The sequence below is a fragment of the Mustela putorius genome, unplaced genomic scaffold, assembly GCF_011764305.1.
Source record: "Mustela putorius furo isolate JIRA1106 unplaced genomic scaffold, ASM1176430v1.1 tig00003863_pilon_pilon_pilon, whole genome shotgun sequence".
Taxonomy (NCBI): domain Eukaryota; kingdom Metazoa; phylum Chordata; class Mammalia; order Carnivora; family Mustelidae; genus Mustela; species Mustela putorius.
Genome location: NW_025422015.1, coordinates 25,683,712 through 25,705,290, shown reverse-complemented (window position 1 = coordinate 25,705,290; position 21,579 = coordinate 25,683,712). Strand labels below are relative to the sequence as shown.

Here is a 21,579-nt window from a genome sequence, read left to right as displayed (position 1 = left end):
AGCTGTATTTCTTCAAATCTCTGATAGATTCTGTGGTAAACCCACATGAGACACAGTTAATATGATGCCACAGCAATCAGTACAATGCTAACCAGAAGCTGTTGATTGAGTCTTGATAACAATAATAATAAATTTTTTGTGTCTACTCTGTGCCACTCGCATGCACAATTTCATGTGAGGCAGGCATATTTATTCTCATTTTACAGATAAAGAAACAAAATCACAAGAAATGTGACACTCTTCAAAATAAGAGTTCAGTCTTAGGTCTGCCTGATTGCAAAGCCTGCATATTTCCCTCTGTACTTCACTATCCTGCAGAATGTTTCCCCAGTGATTGATGTTCCTGTCTAGCCACAGATTGAGGATAGAATGGAGTGAAAAGAAAAGAGAAGAAATGAAATGACCTGAAAAAGATTGTTTGCTTAGAGAAGTGTTTTTTTTTTCCCTTTCAATATGGTATATGATTTTACTTTGATAATTAACATTCTGCTGATGAGATCTCCCATTGGGCAAGGCTGACGAGTCCGATTTTTCATGAAGAACAAGCACTGCAGGAAATAAATTAATCTCTAGGGAAGAGGAGGGGCAAGGCTGTCAGTACTCACACAACTGCCTAATAGGAAATGAAATTTCAAGATTGTTGAAAGAATGAAATGACGATGGGTTCTCCTTCCAGCATATTCTTTACATTTAAACCTTCTGAGAAGAGAGAAGTAGGTTGCTCTAAAATGAAGAGCAATCTTATAACATTTTACTCTGGGCTGTCAGTACTTCCAAGCTGGAATACTTCCAGTATTCCCTAGAAATGGGAAAGAAATTCTACCATGTCATTGTTTTGGTTGTATGATGAAAAATCTGCACTGTTGTTAAATAGAAGGGTGAATAATATACCAGATTTTTCATTACCAGTTTGAAGTTATCCAACATTTTATGTAACAGGCTTTCTAGTCTTTGTAGTAAAAGTAATTATTGTGCTTGGAATTATATACTATTTACAATAATGCTGATTTATTGAAGTGTGCTTTTATTAAGATTGTGAAACAGTAATATGTTTTATGATATCGAAATTACCTGTCTCTTGATGGCCTGTATTCTGTCATTCATCAGTCAAGGTCTTTAAGACGGAGCACTGGTCATGTCTAATTCTCAAAGTCGTTCTCATACAGAACCACCTCATGTTTTATTTCTCATAATATAAGTAAAAGCTAAAGTTTAGATCAAATATTAAGGTTAAGTTAAAACCCAGTATAAAAATTTTGGGGGTCACCTGGGTGGTTCAGTGGGTTAAGCATCTGACTCATGATTTCAGCACAGGCCATGATCTCAGGATCATGGGATGGAGCCCCAAGGCAGGCTCTGTGCTCAGCTGGGATTCTACTTAAGATTCTGTCTCTCTCATCCTCTCCCTGCTCACTCTCTCTCTCTCTCAAATAAATAAATAAAATCTTCAAAATTATTTATTTTCCTGTGGATACATTCTTCATTTGTAACTTCTACTTTGACCTCAGTGATGAATTTTTCCATGGAGCTTGTCTTCTCTCCCTTATTTAATGTACCACAATATGTAGCTTCCTACCTGTAGTGAATTACTTCTATGTGAATCTTACTTAAGGATGACCAACAGTTGTATTGCTCGATGGTTATCAGAATAGACCACAGAATCCCATGCATTCAGAACTGACAGGGCACAAAGATTACTTGGTATGCTTCCTATCTGGGTGAAGAAAGTATAACTCAGGAAAATGAAATGGTCTATGAAGGGCAAAACATCTAACTGTAGCAGAGCAGGGACTAGACCTTAGGGTATCTGCTTTTTGTTTTCTGGCCTAAGGGTCTTCTCACTACTTGACAAGTTGAATTTATGGAGGACAGGTCATGGCATGAATTTAATCTAAAGATGGAGGAATAATTAGAAGGACATATCTGAAGTTTCAAAAGAAAGGAAATTCCATTAGATAACTTTGTTCAGGATAGAGTATAAAATTTGCTCAGTGGGGAACATTTATGTAGGGCAAAAACAAATAAGCATATTTAAATGACTATCTTTTCTGGCAGAGTGCAGTTTCTAAAAGACACAGAAGGAGGAAACCCCTGTTCAGTCAGTCAGACCACCAGAAGCGATCTCTGCAATTCATGAGTGACTTACATAATAATCAGATCCTCTTTACAGCTTGCTGGTCATATTCTGATACCATGAGACTTTGCCCTCAACTGAAGGAAGCCACCTCACCCACAATCCTTCTCAGAAGCTGCAGTATCCAGTGATTGAGTGATGCAGGGGCTATAAAGGTCTGGCCCTTCATCTCAACTCAGCACAACTCCAAAGAGCCACACCAGCTTCCAGTGGGATCAGCAAAGGTCTTTGTCATGACTATATAATGACTCAGCTTCCCCCTCTGCTCAGACCTATTTTTGTCCCTCTGCTTTATGAGTTGTTTGACGTTTCCCAATAAACGTCCTAACCAGGGAATGAGGCATGAAACAAGTCACTGAAAACAGACATTGGGTCTTCACACATGTTGTCTACCAAAAATAATAACCAGTGGAGTCCTGTGTTCTTCTTCAACTACTGAGGCTGGGGGAAGGCGGGGAAGTTGTCCATTAGGGAAGGTCAGGACTTCCAGGCCTCTGAAAAATTGCACTGTTTCTTGGACTAAGAGGAGTCAGTGATTCATCTTCAAAGAAGGTTTCCACTTGCCGTCCATGACCACGGAATTCCGAGGGGCCACGGAGTTCCCAGGAGGATACAATTTTCAAAGGGAAAAGGTGCCAGCAGAACATGAGGAACCACAAGAGCCATAGCACATGGGCACAGCCAGCACTGTGCAGAAGATACCATCCGGAAGCCAAGTTCTTCTTAGCAACCAGCTCATAAAGATGCAGAAGTTAGTTCTAACAGCTACGCCTCAACTGGAGTCTATGATGTCCTATATGAACTTTAACCTATTTCCTCTAATGTAGTCTTCAAAATAGCCAATGGTGTAGTACTGTTATTAACTCGATTTCAGAAACAAAGAGACAGAGACATTAACAAATTGCTCATGGTATACAGCTCGCAAGTGGGAGCCGAGATTTAACCCAGCAGTCTGAGTTCAGACTCCAAAGGTTAGCCACTTAATCATCCTACTTTCAGAGGACTGTTCTTTTAGTAATTTATGGACAAAACAATGTACAGACTTAATAACAAGGTTCTTAAAATAAGATGTGGGCATTGCCAAGCTGCCAAGCAACCAGAGTGAATCAAGGGCCCACAGAAGAAAGTCATGCAGGAGATTGGGTGAAGCCTTTTCAACAGTTGCTTAGGGAAGAGGAGCCAGGCCTAACGGCAGTGATCCTGAGTTGCAATTTATTGCCCTCCAGGCTGCAGTAGAGCAAACTCTCCTCCCATGGTGTGTGTGCAGCCATTCACAGCGAATCTTCTAGTTATTTCTGTTCAATTCCAAAATAAAGAATTTCCTTTGGTATAATTATTACATACACATTTGAATTGGTTCTACGTCATCTAACTGGAAGAGTAAGATCTGGTTGTCCAGAAGGAGCAAACCTGGAGAAGCAGCACCCTGGTCTTCATAAGAATTTTGGTTTTTGTCCGGGATGTACTACAAAGACTCTTACCCTTCTCGCCCAAAAAGAATTTAGGAAAGAACTGACTTATGTCTAAGGATGAAAAAGGGGAAAGTTCAGAAGGGGTATCATTTGCTCCTCCTGAACTCCATGGTGGCTACTGGATATTCTGAGATCGGCGAACTAGGGAACATGGAAATGTTAAATAGAGATCCAGGGAGTCTTTTTTTCTTTTTTCTTTTTGCCAAATAAAGACATATATATTGCATTGTACAAGACAAAAACAAAGTTTGAAAAATTTTATTTTTGTTACACCTGACTTCTGTATTTTTGAAGCTATTTCCCAAATGAACATGATAAATAATTTTTAAATAAATGCATGTCGAAAATAACCTAAATAGGGAAATGTCATTTTACTCTTCTTAAATAAAGTTAGGAGTCTCATTTGCTTAAAACCACTACTATAGGGGCGCCTGGGTGGCTCAGTTGGTTAAGCATCTGCCTTTGGGTCAGGTCATGATGCCAGCATCCTGGAATTGAGTCCTGCATTGGGCTCCCTGCTCAGCAGGGTGCCTTCTTTTTCCTCTCCCTCGACCGCTTCCCCTGCTTGTGCTCTCTCTCTCTCTCTCTCAAATTAAACAAACAAACAAATAAATAAAATCTTTAAAAAAAAAAAACCACTACTGTAATTCCAAGCCTTCTTTTTTCTTAAGTCACCACTTATAGGCAACATGTTCCAGTAGGTGCTGCCCTGGTCTGGAACACCCCTGGCACTATCCATCCAGGGGGCAAAGCTGGGGCTGTCCCACACCAGCCTGGGAAGACACACACACAGGGTAGATCAGATAAGTTTCCCATGATTGAAACAAAAACTTTGATCTTGGGAATTTCACTATCTGGTACTTTTTAGGATCCATAATCTTAACGGAGGAAAAAAAGTTTTCAATGAATTAATAATGGCTTGAGACTCAACAAGCTGTAGCAATATTCACTGCAGTACTTGTTTCTTTATAGTCATGCTTGATTAGTATTTGAAATTTACAGGAATTGCAATATGCGTGGTTTTCAAAGCCCTTCCCAGGATTTCATTTTTATCACTCAACAAGAGTCAATGAAAAGGCAGTAAGAAAAGCTCTATGGGATATTTTTATACAAGTGTCAAAAGCCAGTAAGCTAACTACATGAAAGAACCCAGATTGTACAGACAGAGTTTGAGCAGAAACACTTCAGAGACTTTATATCTAGTGTTTTGACTTTTACATGCCCTTGGAGGGGGGAAAAAAAAAAGTGCTAGCTAGAAAACCAAATAAGGAGGGGAAAGGAACAAACCATATGCTTAAGAATAATTACAATTTCCATTTTCCTACAAACGAAATGTGAAGTTTCAAAGATAAAGTGTGATAGAAATTGAGCTGCTTTGGTGTGTCTAAAATATATCCAAGAAAGAAAATTCTCATTTCCCTTGCTAACTCATCCCAGATTTTTACAATATAAAAGTTAGTCTGAACGCTGTCAACTTCTCCGGAAGTCCATTTACTCTTGTTTTGCTTTTAGTAGAGACAAAAAACATCAGATCATCATCTCTAGAAACAAAACTATTGTAATTCAAATCTATATTAGGTTATTTATCTGACGCATCTTTAAGTTAAAGACATCTCAATTACTATAACCTTTTTTCACCCCATTAATCCTTTTTTTAATTCTACCAAAAATTTAAAAACATTACTGTCAAGATAATACAAGCAATATTAAACACTTCTTGGCTGTGAAAACCATAAATGAGAAAACTCTAATAAAAAGGAAAAATGAACAGACCTATCATTGTGTTTAATATTATACTGCACTTAAAACTACATTTCTTGGGCTCCTGGGTGGCTCAGGCACCTTACCTTAGCCTCTACCATCGTCTCAGGTCATGATCCCAGAGCCCGGCTCAACAGGGAACCTCTTTCCTCCTCTCTCTCTGCCCAGCCTCTCTGCCTACTTGTGATCTCTGTCAAATAAATAAATAAAATCTTTCTTAAAAAACTACATTTCTTTTTTTAAAGATTTGTTTATTTATTCGAGAGAGAGAGAGTGCACACAACAGGGTGCGGTGCAGAAAGAGAAAGAATCTTGAAGTAGACTCCCGAATGAATGCAGAGCCCACCACTGGGCTGGATCTTAACACCCCAAGATCACGACTTCAGCTGAAATCAAGAGTTGGGCGGGGAACCCAGAAACCCCTAAAACATTTCAGTGAGATTTGCAGTTGAGGCAGTCACATTGACGGAGCCTTATATTCCAAGCAAAGTGGAAGTTAGAATCTGTAAATTAGGCTTGTGGCATGTAAACAGTTAAAACCAGTAACATGTGGTTTCACCGACCTGTGGTTACACTGGGGGCTGCTAGTTGAGCTGCCCCACTCTTGCTTCTCTCTTTCTCCAATTCGGTCAAATCACTCTGACAACCAACTGGTACTTTTGAATCCAGGCCAGCTTGATTTGAGCGTGGTTTCTTGGATATGTCTACATGGAGACTCTGAAATGACAGAGGCCAGAGTGACTGATTCCACAAGTAAATTATCAGTCCAAAATAAATGCTTCCCAGAGATATGACAAGGATAAACATTTATCATATGGCAAGTTATGTTTGTATATCTGAATCAGAAAATTCTATATGTCAAAGTGACTTACAAATTACACTTTCGTCAATATATTTTGGTAATCTAGGCACGGAATTTTTGAGATGATCTAAGTGACCAGAATAAGTCATCTCAGACTCGGAAAATCATCTTCAAATCCCATTTGAGTATATCATTTTCTTCTTGTGAAACTTAGAAGATATTTTTCATTTAAAACATTTTCACTCGGTTTTTATTATTATAGTTAAATTATCCAGAATTTCATTATATATCACATAATTACATATTGTATAATGAAGAGCAGGTTTCATTTCCGCATTATCTGTAGACTTTTTATAAACGAAATCATAACAGCTAGTTTAAATTAGCCCACATTTGTATCAGCATTATTCAAACTTGACAAAGCTCCTCCAGTCAGTTTAAGAATAATAATTCATCCTAACAATGAATTATTAACGCACAACATCAATGGACCTTAAAACACATCTCCCATATAAGAGATGTCATAGTGTTTGATGTTATTCTATCATATTGTATGCTTCAAAAGAATCATCAGATAGGAGCAAAAACTAAAGACCTAAGTAGGAAATGGAACTTTCGGCACTTTGCTTCATATCCAAATTCAGATTAGAATTTTTTCAGTTTAAATATGGCTACATAGTATTCTAGATTCATGCAGGCAAAGTTAGCCAGTCGACTTTAGCCATCCACATTAACCATTTTGGTTCACTAAAGGAAGGATGATGAGCATTTTCCTTAAGTTCCTCCTACAGACCATGTGTAGCATTAAATTTATTAAAACCTTCATTAGAAGCTTGATTGAAAGGCTTTTAAAGTTTGGTTTATATAGTTGGCTGCTCCCACGTTGGGGGCATAGATATTTAAAATTGTTAAATCTTCTTGTTGGACAGACCCTTTGAGTATGATATAGTATCCTTCCTTATCTCTTATTATAGTCTTTGGCTTAAAATCTAATTGATCTGATATAAGGATTGCCACTCCTGCTTTCTTCTGATGTCCATTAGCATGGTAAATTCTTTTCCACCCAATAAGGAAATTACTGCCCACCATAATTAAATAACTGGTCCAAATAAACAGAATGAATGGTGCCGAGCCTCAGGGATATGTCTCCCAACCTTTAGGAGTCCAGTGCTCTTCATGCCACTCTACAATTCATTAATTCATTAACCCATTCAGTGCGGTGGACTGGTCACACTGACAGCCCTAATTCTTTACCTCTCTCCATATCCATGTCCTTTCCATGTAATTTTGCCATGCCCTCCTACTCTGACTTTTGACGCATACATGTGACTTCTTCTGGATTAATAGGATATTGGCACATGGACATAGACAGAGACTTGAAAGAGACTTTCGCAATTGACTTTGATCACTCTTGTCCTTTGACCATGCCATGCCTAGACTAGATTGCTGGAATTTCGGCAGGACCGAGAATAAAGTCAGTTTACCCTAGTCCTCAGAGCTGAGACAGTCAATAGCCAATGGAACCCCAGATATCTGGGTGAACCCACCCTAAGTCAGTTGAAACTAAGTCAGGTCAGCTGAATCCCACAGCTTCAAGGATTAAATAATGTGGTTTTAGCTATATGCATTAAGTTTTTCTGGTAAGTATGCAGCATTGTGTGGCAATAGATAAATGATATCTCCAAAAGCCATTTATCTATAGAATCCCAGATACTGAGTATGAGAAAACAAATGCAATATATAAAATGTAATATGTAAATATGACATAGTCTCAGACTTTAAATGGTTTAAACTAGTTTCTTAAATTATTCAAGTGGAGAATTAAGCTAGAGTGTGTGGGATGCATGGGTGCCTCAGTCAGTTAAGTGTCTGCCTTTGGCTCAGACCATGATCCCAGGGTCTTGGGATCAAGTACCACATTGGGCTCCCTGATCAGCAGGGATCCTGCTTCTCTCTCTGCCTACCACTCCCTCTGCTTGTGCTACCTCTCTTTCACACATACACACAAATAAATAAATAAAACCTTTAAAAGATAAGAGTGTGGTAAGTCATTTGTAGATAATTCTCAAATTCCTTCTTTAATAACAAAAGTTGGGATCCAGGTAATAACAGAGGGCAACTCAAAAGATCAGAATTTGAATATCAGCATTGATCAAAACAAAACTACTACACCTACTTATATTTGATTCATCCACAGCCCACAAAAATGTAAGTCCATCACTCAGTTTGAATTTTTTAATTTATTGTCAAGCCTGACACATAGTTTGTCTTAGCACACAGCTTTGAAAAGAAGCAGATTCAACCAGCATTTAAGTACTTTCCTGATTTTGATATTAGATGCCTTTGGAAAGTATATTATTATTTCAAATGATTAGATGATTATTAAATCATAGTTTTTCAGTACTGAGCAGTAAACTAGATTAAATAATAAAGGTAGCTTCTTGCTTTTTCATAGCAATTTTAATCGGTAATATTAAAATTTCAATTGACAGGATTAAAACAATTATCACTTTCAATTGATAATATTAAAACATTGAGGGGAAAATGTAAGGTCATGAGAATTTCACGTATTATAATATACCCCAGACTTCAAAGAAGAAACACAGAACTTCAGTAAAGTTCTTAAACCTGAAATCTGTAACTTGAAAGGCTGAGCAGATCAAGGCTGATAGATCATAATGGGTCAAGTACTACACAGGCCTGGTGCATCTGGGTGCAAACCTCTGGCAGATTGGGCATTTTATGAACAAATTAGCGCTTCAATAATTAAGAACCCCATTTTTCTAGAGGCACCCCCACAATGGGGTCTCCTCTATCTAGTCAAGCCATGTCAAGTTTTCCACTCTCTCCTTACCTTTACTTGGTACAGATGAGCTCCTGTTCCCTAGTCCTAATGTAATGTGAGGTAGATGTTTCTTAAGCTACTGACCCTGTCATATTCTCCAACCTTGTCTACTTACAGTCAGTCCCTCTCTCCAGTTCCCTGGTTCTCCAAACCATTCACAGGTATTGATTTTCCCCACGATGCTCCATTCTTCACTGTCCAATCGCCTTCCATTAATCATCAGTCCCTTCCTCTTTCTCTCTCTTCTTTCTTATCCCTTGGATTCCTCCACAGTGCCTTCAGAACTTTGCTCTGTAGTTTGCAATTTTCACTGCATATTCAGCTTTATTTCAGAACATTGTCTCTACCTCCCTACCTTGACTAAAATTCCATTCTCCATTGAAGACAGTATTTCTCCTGCAAACAAAGATGGCTGCTTATTCCTCCACACCCTAGATACTCTCAGCTTGTATTTTTCATTATTTCCTTCCCTCCTTGCTAAATATCCTTGCTTCTTTTATATTCCTGCCAGCTAGCTATGCACCATCTCCCCTCTTGCTGGAACCAACTATCTACTAATCTCTAGTCACAATCCATCTTTCATAAAAAGACTAGATCCTAGTTTTCCCTTCTAGCCCCAAGATCCTGGTTGATGTTCACATCGGCACAGACATTCTACTCAATATCCTGACCAGATCTCTTTATTAAAAATGAACTTTACACTTCTCTACCTTAGACTTTCATCCCCAGAATCAGACCTGAAACCTGTCATAACCTTTTCCACCTCCAAAATGACTGTGTTACTCTCTCTCTCACCTAATCTCCTATTCTTTATTGTCTGTAGTCCAGCCAAGCTCCCATCTCCAATACTGCTTTTTCCACTACAATACTTCTTGGGCCTCACCAGAATCCAAGCCTCACTGATCCCTTTGCTTTCCCCTATATTCACCAGCCTTCTAGGTTCATTTTCCTTTGTTCTCTACACAATATCCATCCCAGTTTGAAAACTTTCATCTGGCCAGTAGAGTGTCAGCCTTTATGCAGCTTTACCCCTCAGCAACATTTGACATGTCTAGTCACTCCCTTTCCTTGGCTTTGATGTCCCTCCTACCTCTCTCACTACTCATTCTTAGTCCTGTTCTTGGTTTGACCTTCTTTACCTAAACAATTGACTGTTAAGACTTTCTCAAAGTTTTGGTATTGGCCCAGTTTTCTTTGTACCATCCTGGATAATTCCAATGATCACATGGCTTAACTTACTGTCTATGTATTTATGACTCCAGGGATAAGGAGAGATTTATTAAATGAGATGACTCTAGGCCTGTGCGCCATGATCAGCACTCTAGATTCTGATTCTAATGTCTTTAAGCTCTACCATTACACCACTCTTCCTTCTTATCTTAAGGCTTGGCTTTTCTGTTTGCCTAGAACATTCTTCACAAACTCTTCCTCCTTAATTTTACTAAGTATGTCTCAGATTCCTGTAGGTTTTCCCTTACCATGTAGCATTTAGCCAGCACCTTTGTTCTCTAGTCTTTGAGTACTTTGTAGTTTCACTGTGATACAGTTTTCACAATATAATTAAATAATACCTGGTTTGTTGTTTAATATCTATCTCTCTGGTTAAAACATAAACTCACTCAGAATAAGGACTATGCTTGTACTATTCGTTGTTCTCAGTCCTTATCGCAGGGCTTTTTAAAAACAATTTTAAAAAGCTTTTATTTATTTATTGAAAGGAGAAAGAGAGCATGAGTGGGGGGATGGACAGAGGGGGAGGAAGAAGCAGAGTCCTCGCTGATCAGGGAGCACCTGTGGGACTTGATCCCAGAACCCAGGGTCAGGACCTGTGTTGGAGGCAGACCCTTAACTGATGGAGCCACCCAGGCACCCCTAGCTCAGAGTTTTAAATATAGTAGGTATTAAATAACTACACACTAAATTAATGGAGAAATGCATGAATAAATATAGGCTTAATTTTTATGACTTTTTCTTTGGCTAGTCTATCAATGGATACAACATCGGCACATGTTCCTATGTTAGAAGTGATATGCAGTCACTTTTAACAGTAACACTTAGTATGTATTTGAAAGGAACACATATTTTAACTTGTTTGATCTGTTAAAAAAACACACACACATTGCAAATTTTGTGGTTTTAAATAAATTCCCTGTGGCAATCCTTGCAAACACTATACGGTATCCCATCTATTTCTGTGGCTCAAGTTAGATTGGTTACTATCTATGAAAATTATAAATCAAAGAATGGTTATATTAGAGAAATTGAGAACTTAGTGTGTATACACATTGGCCCCATATTCCCTAGGGAAGAAATTGTGACTTGACAATAATGGAAGAAATAAAACTCTGCCAGGTACTACTTCAATGATGTCAAGTCTTCAACCTGAAGATTAAGTCCAGAGGAAAACGAGAAAAATAAAATGTGTGCAGAGAATAGAGAGGAATAGAGATAAATTTGAACTGGCACACATCAAGTCTTTCTGACTATTCTATAGGCGTAGTTCAAAAATAAACCCTGTTTGTTTTGTGTAATTCTGACTTAACTTGTCATTGGAAATGAGTTGTTATAATCCTGCCTGCTAATATAAATGACTATTGAATTATTTTTCATGTTATTCTTAGCTTATAGTTTGTATATTGCTTTTAGGGTTTCTGTTGAAAGCAATTATCCAATTATAAGACACTGAATATTTTTCTTATGAAGGAGAAAGGAACAAATAAATATTACCCCCCCAAATATTTTCTTTTTTCAAATCCATCTTTCATCTTTCATCTCTTACCTATGGCCATATTGTTGGGGGAAAAAATCATCCTTTTCCAAACAATTCATTGAGATTTCAGGTTCGTGATTACATTCGTTCGTGTCCTTTCTCCCCAAGGGCTAAACTCATTTTTTTTAGAAAGTCACACAGGGCCTGTCTTGACCCAGGGACTAACCGTCATTCACATTTTACACAACACAAAGTACCCCAGATAACGTACTTTACTTTTTACTTGGTTAAAAAAAAAAAAATCAATCACTCTCCTAACAGACTAAAAAAAGCATCCTCTTCTCTCCTTATATAAACAACTGCTCCTTTCCACAGCCTGTACTTTTTCACTTCAGAAAAGTGAATTCAAGGGATATGTGAGAAGACATTTCAAGTGATATTTGGGAAGAAATTTCTCATTAAGTAACTTTTCTTCCTCAGAATTAAATTATACTTAAGAACAGTGGTAACAGTAATTCAGAAACTATACATTAAAATAAATAAATGAAGTTCCGAATCCAATCATAAGAAACACAGGTTTGAATATTCAAATTATCATTCCAGGAGAACATGTAATCCTCTATGCATCTGTCTTTTAATGTGTATGTGTGTTTTCTCTTTTGTTTGTTATATGGTTGAATCACCATAAATAATTCAGAAGATTATTAAGTGGTTTAAAAAAACTAATAAATTTCTCATGGTGCATTATAAAGACCCAATTAAATGGAGGCAAATGTTTGGTTTTTCTGAGGAAAATATTTAAACAAGCAAGAATCTAAACTGAAAAATAATTTGAAGTTGATCATCCATACAAACAGTGCTCTCTTTCAGACAATAACGTGAGGTTTCATAAAATCATCCATCTATACTAATAAACTGTCTTTTTACGCAGAATATGTTCTTTCAAAAAAAAAAGATTTTATTTATTTATTTGACAGACAGAGATCACAAGTAGGGAGAGAGGCAGGAAGGAAGTGGGGGGGAGCACGTGGAGCAGAGAGCCCGATTCAGGGGCTCGATCCCAGGACTCTGGGATCATGACCTGAGCCGAAGGCAGAGGCTTTAACCCACTAAGCCACCCAGGTGTCCCGAATATGTTCTTTATACCAACTCCAAGAGAGTCCTTTTGAGTTTGTTCCTCCCAATCCCGACGAACCATCTTTGGCACCTTTCCTGTCCCTTGTAGCTTTAGGGGGTTTCATCAGTGCATCAAAAGCCCACTGTCACCTCTCCTGCCCATCCCAGAGTTCCAGGCTGTGGCCCTCCCATGTCAGACTCCTTGCTAGTATCCCTTACCCTCTTCAGCAAGGGCTTCCCCTACCCCGCTTCAACCAAACACACCTTCTTCAAATGGGACCGTGCTGGCTGGATTCTGAACTGGCAGCTAACTGGGGCTCTCAGTAATAACAGATCATGTTAAGACACTCTCGGCCCAATTGTAGTGAACAAGTGGGACAGATCCCTTTCTTGCCTACTGTAAGTACTACCAGAAGTTCAGGACATTGAAGATTTGGGGTCTTCTGTCTGCCCTACTCTTTCTCTTGGATCAGAAAAGAGGCAATTGGCCTATGGGGAGTGGTGGGGGAAAGCCTGTATCTGCTTCCCTACTTGCTCTGATGGAAAAAAAAAATGACAGCTTTCCATCTCAGCCCTTCAAGAACTTCTTCTAACTGCTGAATTTACTGAGACCAGATCCAAGAAAACAAATCCCTCCCTGCTGGAACTACTAGAGAACTAGAACTATGATCAGGCATCATATATCAAAGATTGTTCCATGTTCTCTGGGAAAGAAATCATTCATTGTTAAAACTCCTTTAAACCTTCATTTTCAAAGACATATTTCTAGAACATATCATGTATTAAGGAAAGATATTATTAGTATGCATATATTTCAGTTGCTTCTTTCTCTATCTTCCCTGCTGGAAACAGGGAACTGGATAGATTGACTTCTAGAAGTCCCAGCATTCTGACTTGATGTTGATTTGACCACCCTCTTGGGAAAAAGGAAATCCTAGCTCATGAGAGCAGGAAGAACTCAATATAATCACACACCGTGTTTGATTTAAACAAGTTTAAGAATTTTCCTTCAGAGTACTCAGGGTAAAGAACCTCTTCACACCCCTTTGTCAAGCTCAATTCAATCTGCCTCTTGCTATTCTGATCTTCTATAAATTTAGCCATAAATGAAATGGACACTTGAAGCAAGGTTTAACCAATGTATCTTTATTTGAAAATGAGGCCAGAAGAGACAGCTAATCTGTACATTTATTAATCTTAAGGAGATAAATGAGAGGTCCAGCTGCCCTCAAGCCCTCAAAGACGTTAGCAACGTCACTCCAGATAATGGACAAGCAAGCCAAAGGGTTTGCTGTATCAGAGCTGCTATGGTCAGGGCATTCCCTACAAAATACCAAGGTCAGCTCACTTACAATGATTCATGGACACTGGAATAATTCTGTATATAAATAAATTTTCTTCTTTCTCTTTATTTTGTCTTCCTGCAAACTGTAAAATTACTAATTCCCATAACTATTGTTCAAACTTTCATAGCTCCTATTTTAATTGGAAAATTATAACTCTTAGATGCCGTGGGGGCAATCTGTAGGCAAAGGGCAGGAAAATTAATCTTGGTCTGAATTAGAGAAACAGAAATTACAGTAGAATAAAGTATGTGACATATTTTTTGTTTAGATTAGTTTTTCATGCAATTAGTGTTTAATCAGTAGACATATGAATAGCATTTGAAAAGTGTCCAGCAGAGCAACACTTGCTGCAGATGGCAGATGGGAACGGCAGTGTACCGTATAATAGTTCTGTGTCTAGGAAAAGTATTCTAAATTCATTTCTTAAAAAATTACATTTGAAATCATTTTAACCTTCTGGGTATGAAAACACAGGCTTCCATGTAAGTCTTTGGAAGGTATCTCTCCTGGCAACCTGATGTAAAACACTGCTCTATTATTATTTGAGTTAGAAATGATTTTGATGAGTATGATGCATCTCACTCTTATGTTGCCAGGTGATATCCAGGTCCTCAAGTTTTCTCAGTTATCTGAGGATCTCTCTTTGAGTTCCTTGTGAGGGGTCCAGAGACAATATTTCAATTTTTTTCCTCCTTTAGCAAGCTCGCAGTTACCGCCTGGCATCCCGCAATCTTAGGAAGTTCTTTAATCGTGTAATTGATCGAGATTGTGGCCATCTGAAATCAATTCCCACAGCTTTCCCTGTCTCATCTTAGAAATGCACTTGATCTCTCATCTTTCTTACAAAGGGTACTGTCTTCTTTCTAAAGTCAGTGCCTCCTGCTTTGACTGCGACACCCCCCCTACTCCCCCTTTGACTTTATCAATCACTCTGCCCGCTTGCATTGTATTCTCTGACCCCGCTCTCCACGGCCTCGTTCATTTTCTGCCAAGCTTTAGTAAGAGTAATCTATTCTTCCTGGTCTTTTTCTTCCCCTCCCACTCACTTAATATCTGGGTATTTACAGAGCGCGATCTGGTTTCTGTTCTTACCACTTGACTGAAAATATTTTCACCAATAACTTTTTAGCCATCAGTCATAAATCCCATGGCCTTTTCTCAGATCCCACAGTTCTTGAGCTTTCTGCTGAACGTCACTCTGATAACCATCTCATCATTTGAAAAAAAAAAAATTTCCCCTCAATCTCCAGTAACACTGTTTTCTCATCTTCCTTTAATGTCTTGGATCCTTATTCACTCATCTGTTTTGCCATCTTTTCTCTTTCCTGCCAACCTCTAAATCAGTGATCTCTGAACTACTCTGATTACATGTGCCTAATAAAAACTTGAAGCATAAGACATAAATGCCACACATGTATATATACATAAAATTATGTATGTATGTACTCTACTAACATATATAATTAGGTATATTTACTCTACTGATAATATATCATGTACATTATAAAACAAATTCAAAGTAGACATTTTAAAATAATAAAGTTGATTAAAGTTGAAGTAAAAATATTTTAAGCAAAATTATTTATTACTAGTATTGAGAAACACGGTTGAATCATTTTCATTATTTTTTAAATCTTGATTTAACATTTTGTGATATAGCAATTCAGTGGTTTGTTTCATAATTCAGTGGATTGATATGCTGGGTTTTCGTGGCTGTCACTGCTAAAAATGATACTTCACAAAGGTACACAGATCCAAATGAGAAAAGTACATTGTTAGTTGCTGTAAGTCATGATACATCTTTTCAATGATGCCTACTAATTTTGCAAAGATATTGTTGAAATTGGCTGGTAAATTCCTATCTTCCCTGATGTCAAAGTGAGGGTCAATTAATTAATATTTAACTATTGGATTTTTCAAATGATTTTTTTAAATTTATTTGTCAAGAAGAGAGAGAGCAAGAACAAGTAGGAAGAGCGACAGGCAGAAGGAGAAGGAGTCTCCTCGGGAGCAAGGAGCCCCATGTAGGACTCAATACCAGGACTCTGGGATCATGACCTGAGCCAAAGGCAGATGCTTAACTGATTGAGCCACCCAGGCGTCCATAACTATTGGATTTTTTAAATTCACTATTTATTTGAAAGAGAGGGAGTGTGCGCTTGAGCAGGGGAAGGGGCAGAGGGGAGGAGAAGAGACAGTCCACCAGCAGACTCCCAAGTGAGGGCACAGCCTGATGCAGGGCTCCATTACAGGACCCTGAGATCATGTTCTGAGCAGAAATCAAGAGTCAGCTACTTAACCGACTGAGCCTCCAGCTGCCCCTAACTATGGGATTTAAAACACACTGAAGTGGTCCCTGGGTGGCTCAGTTGGTTAAGCGTCTGCTTTCAGTTCAAGTCATGATCCCAGGGTCCTGTGATCAAGCCCCACACTGGGACCCTTGCTCTGCGTGCGGGAGCCTGCTTCTCCCTCTTGCTTGCCTGCTGCTTCCCCTGCTTGTGCTCTCTCTCTCTCTCTCTGCCAAATACATTTTTAAAAGATAAACACACACACACACATGCTGAAATCCTGTGGAAGATTTTGTAAGTGGTTAGAAATTCTGTTTGCAAGTTTTTAAAGTTTGCAAAATGAGAAGTTACATTGTTTTTAGCTATGGAAGCACAAAACATCAGAAATATTCGAAAACAATCCATTTCTGAAATATTCTAGATAGGATAATTGATTCTTTTGTTACAGCTGTTTTTGCTCCTTTTAACTGAAGGGTCAGCTCCAGCACCTATGTGGGCATTCTTCTAGATGCCAGACTGCTGGACAGGCCCCCGTGGATAAGGTAGACAAATTTGAGCAGTCACCTTTGTGCAAAATAAAGTTTACTATTAGCACATCTTTAATTTGGAGAAAAATGATCTGTCACAAGACAATCACAAATCTTTAAACCATACAAAAGTGTACCACAGTTACTCCTCATCTCACAAAGTATCTGAGGGTCCTACTATACTTTATACATTTGTTTCTATAAATCAGCCTCCTATTTAAAACATTGTCCAGAACTTTGTAAACTGCTGGCTATAATTTCTTTGCTGTAGGAACTTGTCTATAATGACACTGGGAATACATTTCAGAGGTGGAGTTATGTTGTTAATCTCCTTTTAGAATCACCTTCAGAAGTCTAGGCAGCACCATTGCTCTAACAGCAGTTGTGCTGACTCAGTTCATCCATAACGTGATGCTTCTGCTCAAGAGGTCATTAAGGAATAGAACAGGGATTTCCCATGCATTAAAAAAAAAATACCTCGTGGATTTTATTATTGAAGCATAATCTAGCAGATACAATAAACACAGACGTTGGGGAAAAACCGAGCTCTCAGGCAACTTTGCAGAAAATCTCCCTTACTGAGTCATTTGTTCATACAAATAATCGTAAAAGCTAACGGTTATTTTGTGCTTACCAAATTCCAGGTACTATTTTGTGCCTGTTACCTATATGACCTCATTGAATTCTTCAGCATTTCTTTCCCAAGCACCTTCCAAGAGTATTTTCAGGAAAAGAAATGGTTTTGGTTTTCACCATATTGCCTCTTTGTATTATTTTAGCTATTTTAAGGGAGGACTGGTATATTGATAATAAACTGTGTTTTTTTCTTTGTCTCTATTTAAAATCTCAAAAGAGTTGAACATTAATTTTAGTGAGGTTTGAATGCAATGAAGTACTGGATCGGTTACAACATAATTACAAACAGCACTGAAAAACTGTGAACAATTGTCTTCACGTTCTTTCTGATTAGTTTGAAAATATATTGTTAACCATGAAGGCTTCAATTTCCAGCTGCTAACATCACATTACACAGTATAAACTATGGTGAAATTCATTGTCACTGAGGATATTTGTAAATTTTCATTTCAATTATCTTGAAATTTTCAGATTTTTGGCTAACATCTTGATGGGTATGATTAGTTCGTCTTCTTATAGTTTTTTCCTCATAATGTGGCTGGTGGAGAAATATGTGAAGTGTGAGAACTGTCAATTCTACTTTTCTTTTTTATCACTGTTCATATCATATCACTTTTGTTCATATTATAATATTTTAATACATTTATCTTTCGAAGTATGTAATACTTTTAGAAAAAGCATGAATAATGACAACACAATGACTTGATATGCACTGAATACATCTGTGTAAGTACTACTGAGATCTAGAAGTAGAATATTGGTAGGTCCCAGCAGCTCCATCACACCTTAACCCAACCCCTCTTCCCCAAAGCTAACTAGTATCCTGACTTCTAATGTCATAATTAGATTTCTCTATTGTTTGGAAGTTTCAAACTTGTTTGGAAGTTTTATATGCTCTAAATCATAGAGTATATTCTTTTCTGTGCCTGGATTCTTTCTTTTTATCTTTAATGTCAGAGTAGTCCATTGTATGAATACACCAAAATTTATTTATCTGCTCTACTACAGAAGAACATTTGGGTTTTTTTTCTACTTTATAGCTATAATAAAAAATGCTGCTATGAATATTTCTACACATGTGCTTTTGTACACATACGTAAACATTTTTTTCACATATGCATAAGCTTCTGTGGCTTTTTTTTTTTTTTTTGGTAGGCATTTAATTGTTGGGTGAAAGTGGGTATGTATGTCCACCTTTAGTAGATTCCACAAACTTGTTTTCCAGAATATATTCTCACCGGGAATACACAAACTTCCAGTTTCTCTACAATCTTGCTTCAATTTGGTACTGTTCAACTTTTTACTTCATCATGCCATGATTCTATGGTATTACCTCATTGTGGTTTCTATTTACATTTCTTGGATGACAAGATTAAATAGCTTCGGTGTTTTATTGGCCATCGTGAAACACCAATTTTGTGAAGTACCGTTCAAGTATTTTGCCCATTTTCAATACTGGGCTGTCCATATTTTTGTCACTAATTGGTAAGAGTTCTTTACGTATTTGAATACAAGTCTTTTTTAGTATCCTTTACCTGTTTTGCAAATAAGCTTCCCCCTCTATAGCCTGCCTTTTCACTCTCTTAATGGTGTCTTCAATAGTATAATCTTTGACTGATGGGGTTTTTTTTTTAAGTATTTTTTAAGAACACTTGTCCATTTTGTCAGATTCAATTTTGCTTGAAGTAGAGAATACAATTTCCAAACAACTTGACCACATTCATTTAATCTACAGCATAGTGCAATGCTCTCAAATGAAGGGGGCCTAGTCAGGCTCCCATTCTCAGATACTTACTCTCTGGAAACAAACAAACAAACAAACAAAAAATAAGATCCAGTGGCCAGAATTGCTCTATATTTTTAGATAACAGTGATCAACTAGTAATTTTATTAAAAAAACACAAACAAACAACAGCAACAGCAACAAAAAGCACCAGATGCTATGTATCTCTTGATAGAAAAAAACACAGCACTCATTATGGAGTAGTTTTCCCAGAAATTCAAACCTCTACCTATTAAGTTTCAAAATTTAATTATTAATTCACAGGAAAACAAGTCAGAAGTTCATCTTAGTAGGAAGTAACTCACAGGCAGAACAACTCCAGAATATATGACATAAAGAATATATATTTCTAGAATATATGTCATATGAAGAAACTGATAGACAAAAATCATATGTGAAGTATGAGAAATTGAGGAATAGAAGGTGTTTGGAAAACAGCAAAGTGCACTAAAACATAACAGTCCAGTTTCTACACAAGTTGCTCTAAAAAACTCGCAAGAGAAAAACCATTTCCACCCTCCTCACTGGCAATGACGATGAGCAGAATCATGTTTCGGGAAACTCTATAGAAGGAATCCAGTTTCTTCAACCAATTTGGAAAAAAAGATGGGAAGAGACTTAAAAGGTGTCATTCAATTGCAATGTGTGTACCTTACTGAGATCCTGACTCAAACTGTAAGAAAACATTTTTATAAGACAACCAGGCATATCTTATTTCTAACACAAGATCTGATATACTTAAGGAACTATTGCTATTGCTTTCAGGTATGAGACTTATATTGTTTGTTTTAAGAATCACCTATGTTTCAGAGGTATTCAGTGAATTATCTGCTGATAAATTAAATGAAATGATGTCTGCTTTTGTCTTTTCCCCCAAATAGCCAATGGGGCTGAATAGTAAAGGATATAGGTAGAACAAAATTAATCTTGACTTTATAGTTGATGAAGCTGGCTGATGGGTGTCTGGAGGTTCATTATGCTAGTCTCTCCACCTTTATATGTACTTGAAATTTTCCAGGATAAAAAGTAAAAAAATAGCTTGATCTGACTTGAGATCAAGACAGTAGCAGACTTGGGGTGCCTGGGTGGCTCAGTGGGTTAAGGCCTCTGCTTTCGGCTCAGGTCATGATCCCAGGGTCCTGGGATTAAGTCCCACATTGGGCTCTCTGCTCAGCAGGGAGCCTGTTTCCCTCCCTCTCTCTCTGCCTGCCTCTCTGCCTATTTGTGATCTCTGTCTGTCAAATAAATAAATAAAATCTTTAAAAAAAAAAAAAAAGACAGCAGACTTACGTATAATGTGAGGACACACAAAAAATATACTGTATGGCAGAGAATAGGCAATAGCTCCTTAAATCATCTCAGCTGCCTAAATTTGGAGTTGGGTTAGTACTGACTTGGCTAGTATGACATTGCTGGATCCCTTACACTCTCAGAGGAACATTTCAGACACTTGACTCAACTTCTGAAGCTACACAAGAAGCTGCGGTCTGGACAACAGTGCACGAGTTGGGGGAGGGGATGGGGTCAGGAAGTAGGGTTGCAAGGTAGCAGCAAGGCTGACAGGCCTGGAGGGATTTGCTGGTGGACAATAACACAGAACAGATCCTCCCCTGTGACCAAACTCACCATTTAACGTGGCATTTGCTTTTGGTTAACTACAGGGAATAAAGAGAGAAAAGAAGAATGTTTGGGCCCAGGTGTCTTTTCCCATCTATACCTGAATTTCTCACTCTATAAAAATGAAAAATTTAGACCTATCCCTTGATATTTTAGTAGTAGTGCATGTATTGAGAAGAAATTAATTTTATTATGTTATTTGTATATTGAGCAGAGATTTTATTTACTTATTTTTATTTTTTATTAACATATGATGTATTATTTGCTTCAGGGGTACAGGTCTGTGAATCATCAGTACTTTTTTTTTTTTTTAAAGATTTTATTTATTTATTTGACAGACAGAGATTACAAGTAGGCAAGAGAGGCAGGCAGGGAGAGAGAGGAGGAAGCAGGCTCTCCGCCGAGCAGAGGGCCCGATGTGGGCCTTGATCCCAGGACCCTGGGATCATGACCTGAGCCAAAAGCGGAGGCCTTAAACCACTGAGCCACCCAGGTGCCCCTGTGAATCATCAGTCTTACACAATTCACAGCACTCACCACAG

The 21,579-nt window shown here is 37.9% G+C and overlaps 1 protein-coding gene across 2 annotated transcripts in view; it reads right to left on the bottom strand.

Moving 5' to 3' along the window:
- The window catches only part of THEMIS (thymocyte selection associated), a 184,870-nt gene that overhangs the window by 7,824 nt on the left and 155,467 nt on the right, over positions 1-21,579 (bottom strand). The window contains exon 5 of one of the 2 annotated variants that reach the window (XM_004740174.3): positions 5,931-6,084. The exons of the other annotated variant lie outside the window; for it this stretch is intronic. Coding sequence (XP_004740231.1) covers positions 5,931-6,084 — 154 coding nt within the window. The remainder of the gene's footprint in view (positions 1-5,930; positions 6,085-21,579) is intronic. 2 annotated transcript variants of the gene reach the window in all.